The 6,720-nt window shown below is 37.0% G+C and overlaps 1 protein-coding gene across 1 annotated transcript; it reads right to left on the bottom strand.

The window, feature by feature from the left end:
* Nucleotides 1–845: 845 nt before the first annotated feature.
* On the bottom strand, nucleotides 846–6,712 carry LOC147507424 (uncharacterized). Its single transcript, XM_086600130.1, has 10 exons — nucleotides 6,439–6,712; nucleotides 6,266–6,354; nucleotides 6,120–6,197; nucleotides 5,915–6,027; nucleotides 5,756–5,821; nucleotides 5,143–5,244; nucleotides 4,494–5,040; nucleotides 2,145–2,350; nucleotides 1,587–1,750; nucleotides 846–1,261 (listed from the first exon to the last, which is right to left on the bottom strand). Exons 1-10 carry the CDS (start codon nucleotides 6,585–6,587, stop codon nucleotides 1,132–1,134), a joined length of 1,644 nt encoding a protein of 547 aa, XP_086456256.1. The 5' UTR covers nucleotides 6,588–6,712; the 3' UTR covers nucleotides 846–1,131.
* Between the last annotated feature and the right edge of the window lie 8 nt (nucleotides 6,713–6,720).

Raw genomic sequence — 6,720 nt, 5'->3', positions numbered from 1 at the left:
GATGGACTATTTAGCTAAATTTTAACATACATTTATGAACTTTGTATAGAAGCTAGAGAGAGCTTTTGATAATAAGTGTGCACATGGCAAGTTAAATTGACAGGCCGAAAGCTTAAAATTGTTCCAATAGGGTTTCAATTTTGGTAGTGCCAAATTGATACGGCCGACACAATTTTTACCGTACGTCTATTAGTTTCCAAAGTGAATTGGAAATTTATATTATATATAGTACAATTTTTCTGTTGTCTGTCGAAATTTAACACACAAAGAGCAGAATTATGTTGTCTGTCTCCCACAATTTATTTTTAACAGCTGTTAAATGATGCCACAAATTTGATTGGATATATCACACAAACCAAATTCAAGTGCCTTTCTAGCATCGTGCATCCCCATTGGAATAGTCATCTCTAACGTTACTCAATGTCGAGGGGATGTTGATCGACTTTGCCTACAAATAGACGTTGGAATATAGGATCAAATATAGTTCTTAATGCATCTAGACCCTCATTTGCACAAATGATTTGATTGTAATGCGAGAGTACACAAACATCAAGTAGATTTTGTGAGGAATAGCATGTACCAGCCGCGGTATCAGACTCGGCCAGCTATAAACCCATCACATCGAACCCCATAGTACTTCAATAAAATGATTTCCAACGAGGTTATTCATCCATGAAAATCACTAAGTTGACACAAAGCAATACACTGCACATCAGTAAAGCTCAACTGCTCAAGTAAGTCATATTTTGGCGTGAATTTCTCAAAAAAATTATTGAATGAAGAATTCATTTATCTTAGGGAAGGATGTAGCCTGTAAAAGTTGAACATTCCCGATACGTTGGAGATGTCTAAATCTGGACTGAACCACTATATAATGAATCAGTTTTGTCCGTTACGTAGACTTATATCCACATGTTTCTCTCACAATAAGACTACCATACCAGTTACAACAGTGGTTCAAAATTCAAATACTGGAGATCCTAAAAGAGTAGAAACTGAGCACATCAGTAGCAGTCTTTTCCAAGTTAACAATTTCTTTAGTAATGCTGTATGCATGTAAGATATTTACAGAGTTTATACTGTAGGTGTTGATGAAGGGGTTGAGAACCCAGGCAGGTAAATTCTTCGGGTTTAAACATCAGCAACTTGAGAACTCCGAATCCCCCAAAAATACCGCGGCTTCAACTTCTTGTTGATGGCTGTAAACAGCCAGCCCAACTGTGACTCACAAGTTGCACAAATGGCGATTGTCCAAGCATACCTGCAACAATATGCTACTTGCATTTTTCACTTGAACACGGTAAAATGAATCTCCAAATAATAAATATCCTCAGTTCAAAGTAAATAGCCTTCTTGAATTCTGCTATTTTTCTTTATACATATATTTCTAATAATATCAGCTAGTTAGTCCCAACTATTTCAACTTTGTGCAGCCTAGTTTCCGGAAGTTCAAGAAATAAAGGCTAGACGAAAGGTAAAGTAAAGTTGTTTAAGGAAGCTAATCCAACGAATGCACATCTCCAACACTTACAAATTTTCTACCTACTTTATTTAGAACGAAGAATTGAGTATAATTAAGCGCTTACCCTGGAAACCAGCTATAATCTTCAACAGGACGTCCAATGAGTGCCAGGCCATTTGCTTTGTAAAGAGTCATGATCTCATGCACATAACCCTGAGGGTTAGCATAAGCACCAAGAGGTCCGTCAGTGGACATCACTAGCATATCACTACGTTTCGCTGTTACAGTCTGCAAGGACAGAAGACGCGTTAGAGTACCACAAGGAGACCTGAGAAAACAGAAAATTTTAACCTTTAGACATCTTTATTTGTCTTTTACTCTTCACATTTCAGTTAAGTAGTTTAGTTGCCCCAAATTTTCAGAAAAAAATTAAATCCACAATTATAAAAAGTGGATGAAAAGCCAAAAAGAATAAAGAGAAGTCAAGAGTGTTTGCCATCACCCATACTTTTACCGTTTGCCAATCAACTTGTATGCAATCAGCATTTCCTCATTTTTAACAAACACTTTTCCTTGGCTCATGTTTCTCATTTGAAAAAAGAATGATGATAACTAGGTACTGATAAAAAAAACAATTAAATATATTGAAGGGAACTATGCAAGATCAACGATCAAACAATACCTGACAAGTTTTGCAACGGACACGGTCAAAGCACTCTAGTAAATCAATTTCCCGGCGCAATCTATAGGAAACTCCATCTATCTCTAGAATCTCCTGCCTTGTAGGTACTGAGACAGGAATTTTGCTGGCAATATAAAACGACAAAAGATCTGGTTTCTTTACAAGATCATCCATGCTTGGGGAACCTATTATCTGTTTCCACATATCTGTAGAATAATTGTTATCGTTTTTCCCATGACCAAAAAAATAAGGAAAGACAAAAATAAATCAACCTACTGTACTTCTAGACATAGTGACAAAGTTCAGATTCAGCAATAAATCGGTGAGGGGTCAATTCAAGAAGTTTGGAAAATTTTCGTGCAAGTTTCGTGAAAAAATCGGTATCATTATCTTAATATCTTATGAAAAAAAATACAAAACAATGAAGACTATAATAAAATTTATATTTTATTGCAATAAATAGATATACTAGAATTGTAGGTATAGTAGTACTATAGTAGAGTCTCTACAGTTGATTGGCGTACAAGTGTTTTTTCAATATCAAATTGACCCACTAAGAAGTATATGATCTTGGCATCTCACAATTTACATGTACATGCGTACACCCTACTACCCTAGGACTCTTTTATGCTTTCAATGCACGTTTGACGTCAGTCAAATACTTTACAGTGATCAATTAAGCTTGCTGACGTACCGAATTCTGTTTTATTCTCTTTTACTCGCCAATTTTTCGAGAAAGTGCCAAATTAGAAGAATATATTTGGCAATTAGATTGGTGTACCCCCTTGAATGCGACTTTTCACGTTTTTTACCGATTTTACTCCGATTTTTGTCACTATGCTTTTAGAAAAGCACATGGGGTGCAGAAAAGTTTATTTCTTTTCTATGTACAGGCAATGGTAGTGTTTCCAATGTCAATCTAACAGCTTGCCTTTGGAAACACACTAAAGCAAGCCTCTAGGCTCGCCTGTATAACAAAATCCGTCTAAACTTATATATAAGTGTATGGGATTAGCCATCGTCCTAAGCATGAACATAACCACCTCTGTTCCGAAGGCCTAGCGGCATTCTAAGGTCTTTATAGACCCATTCTGTCAGTTCAGATAGGACAAGACCCCATTGCCGGGCGAGTGACTGGTCGAGTCATGAAGCTTAGTCATTTTAATCAACATGGCTGCAAGTGGACTTGATTTATGTGTTTGAACTGACTACGACCAAAGTCATAACCTGACCAGTGATGACATTCTTTTGCATATTAATACATCAAACAAACAATAAAGACAAGCAAGGAACTTTACTGCAATCCAGAATAGACTAGCACAACTTGTTAAAAGAAAGTTCTAGGAGATGACAGAAACTGAGAGAGTGAATCTATGCCGATTATTTTTGTTCACGAAGGATGTATCTAAGGACATGCTATTTTGTCATGAGGCGCTACCAGTATGTACAAACGAACTTTCAATAACTTAAGGTGCTTTCAAGAACACGAGGAAATCAGCCAACCGTTGACTGGCGGGCTTTTGTACGCTACGAAGCCACTAGTTTGCATATGTTTTCCACTTGTAACTTAAAATTCTGCTTTAGTAATATGCAATGAAAAAAGTAAAAAAAAATCAAAAGGCCACCAAATATCTTAGTGACCCACCAGGAGACTACAACCTTACCCTGATTGCATACACACCTAAAAGGTTTCATACAACAGATCTTAGTTGTTATAAAGCACATTCATGCAGAAAAATATGTATGAACTTGTTGAACAAAAAAGGACTTTGTTGCAATTAAACATGGGAAAAGGAATTTAAGTCAGTTCGATGGCCCCACTATTCATTCTAATCGATCATGGAGGGGTTGCAAGTACAAATTGGACCGGTAGTAGCTAGGAGGGACCAACTGTTGTATTTAGACGTGGTAATGGGTTTAGCTGTTGGGACTTGATTCATCTTTTTTTTGTTGTCCTTATAGTCTCAAACGTGTGGGCCTAAGAGTTTTAGTAAGTAATGAACTAATGCCCCGCCAGGAGAATACCATCTAACCATGACTCACATGTAGGATTAACAAGTTTGAATAGTGTTAAAGTTCAAAGGGATATTTCTGAGGTGGTTAACGGGACAATTTAATTTTTTTTTGTATCTATGATGTAAACCTTTTTCTTTTCCTATCAAAAGATGTGTGAGAGAAGGCCGAAACTAGTTATGGCCGTATACTCTTTACTCTCTTTTTCTCCAGACTTTCTTCTTCCTCTCTTATTCAATAGCAATAATGCAGTTTTACTCATGCATAATCATCTAAATGGTGTCCTACAACTATTGTTGGCTGTTATATAAATGGGGTAAGAGTGTAAGACATTACCTGCAGCCCTTTGAGCAAGACAATAAGAATCAAACATGCGGTACACCCAATGAGGTAAAAACGCCTTTGGAGCTCTATGCCCAGTACCAGAAGAGAACCAGCCATTCTGCCGTTCACCTTTAGAAGCATGTCTTCCTAAAATAGACTGCATCGTAGTGCCCACACTAGCACTATCAGTTCCAGTGTGTTTCTCATCGATATTATGCTGAAAAGAACCTTCTGCGCGATCCAAATGACATCTTCCCAACTTGTAGCTTGACTCAGAAGCTTGCTCATCATCGCTGTTTGTCATTTGGTCAGAATCAATTCCAGTCTCAGGTAATCTTATCTCAGCTGATGACAGATCGCTCCCATAGCTTGCTTCTGACATAGAATCTGAATCAGTGTCATTTCTGTAAACATCATGATGAGCACGTGATCTAATTGATGGCACTGGATGTGACAGACTACGGAGCCATGAGTTACTAACAGATGCCAACTGTCCAAAAGCATCCCTTGGTGTCCTTACAGGCAAATCTTCCTGGATGATCTGCACCTCTGCACATGGCTGAAAATTGTTTGTATATATCAATCAACCTATTCATCATGGAAGAAACAAAAAAATGAATATGGAGGTTCTACACAATTAGCTGGAAATTATCATTCTTACAGCTCCTTCGACATCCAACCATTTCCTTCGCAAACGAAATCTCTGTTGGCCACGAGTAACAACATTCACAGAACCGTCCTCCAGTCTCTTGTATTGTCTAATCTGAGAAGTCACTTGGCACGTTTAATAAAGTTTAAAACATATATTCTGTGACCTCTCTTTCTCATCACACGCATATGTATTTACAAATTATGGACCTAAGTTATAAACAAGTATCACTCAAGAGATGACAAGTGCAAGTCACTAAGTATTTAAAGTAATTCCTAATATTTTGAAATAGAAGGAGAGCACTTTTACGAAAAAATTAACTTTGCAAGTAAGAATGAAATTTGATGCATATGAGACAAGAGATCTTAGCACACACACTCTTCAACAATATAAAAGGTGAGCCGGGGGTTGTTATGTGTACATAAGAATGTCAGTGACACAACCATCAACTATGTAATGCAAGGTGCTTTTTTTATCCATAAGACCGTAACTAAAACTAAAGAAACCAAATATTCAATTGAAAACCCTATTTAACACAAGGTGCTGCCAACAGGGGGAAACACACATAGAAGATGCACTCCTTGTGTATATAGAAGATAACTCAAACAAACACAGGATCACATACCTCTGCAGTTGTACCAACAGTTCCAAAACTCGGCTCTGTCTCGTCAGGACGCTTATGAACTCGGACCTAAATTGAAAATATTATTTAGTTTCTCATTCCAAAACTCCAAAAGGGAATAAATCCAAGACTCACACAAAAAACCAAAAGACAGGCACATACCACACCTAACGTATAGGGAGCTTCAGTTTGGTTTAATGCTCTTTCGACAGCCGCTTTGCATTTAGGATGAATGACTCTCAGAGGAAGAGTAGCCTCAGGAAAAAGAACAACCCCTGAGGCATAAAAAAGACAATAATTACGACATTTTTTAATCGATAAGAAGTAATAATACTATGAAAGAATAAACATTGGAACTAATAGTTACCTTCAAGGTAAAACATTGGAAGGGTCAAAATAGCACCACCTTCCAAAAAAGCAACCCGGTGATGAGTTTCATCGACCTCTGCAACACGAACATATTATAAAATTTAAATTCTGAAATATAGTAGTAAGTGAAGTAGGGACGCTTACCACCAAGATATGTATGTAATGAGGTCAAACATGTGTCAAATGTAAAATCAGTAGATGGTCCTCCTGCCACTCCATCGTCTCGACGATCACTTGCATTTTGAAAAACAAATAATAAGTTAAAGGAAATTATTAAATAATATATATATATATAAAGTAATAGGAGTTGTTGTTACTTGGGAATGTCGTCGTCGTCTTCGGAAGAAAGTTGGTGATGAGTGAAATCAACTTCTTCGACTTCTAATTCTTCCATTTCCAGCTCTCTAATTTGTTCTATTTGAAGTCTTTCTGTTTCCATCAATCTCTCTTCTCCTTCTTCTTCCATTTCCTCCTGATTATTATGAGAGACTTCGACTCCTTTTTCTTTTTCTTTTTTTATACGAAATCTTATTGCCACGTGTTGACTTTTCTCGGGAGACGAAATTTACGATAAAACACAAAATCTTCTACAGGATATA

This window comes from Coptis chinensis, chromosome 3 (genome assembly GCF_015680905.1).
Source record: "Coptis chinensis isolate HL-2020 chromosome 3, ASM1568090v1, whole genome shotgun sequence".
In the NCBI taxonomy this organism is placed as follows: domain Eukaryota; kingdom Viridiplantae; phylum Streptophyta; class Magnoliopsida; order Ranunculales; family Ranunculaceae; genus Coptis; species Coptis chinensis.
This window is presented reverse-complemented; position numbering and strand designations above follow the sequence as displayed.

What these genes read in the sequence shown, in the direction of transcription:
- LOC147507424 (XM_086600130.1), bottom strand. Translation starts at nt 6,587, where the DNA reads ATGGAAGAAGAAGGAGAAGAGAGATTGATGGAAACAGAAAGACTTCAA. An exon ending in ATTACATACATATCTTGGTG is followed by an intron (nt 6,198 to 6,265) that starts GTAAGCGTCCCT and finishes TTCGTGTTGCAG; the next exon opens with AGGTCGATGAAACTCATCAC. An exon ending in GATTATAGCTGGTTTCCAGG is followed by an intron (nt 1,262 to 1,586) that starts GTAAGCGCTTAA and finishes ATATTGTTGCAG; the next exon opens with GTATGCTTGGACAATCGCCA.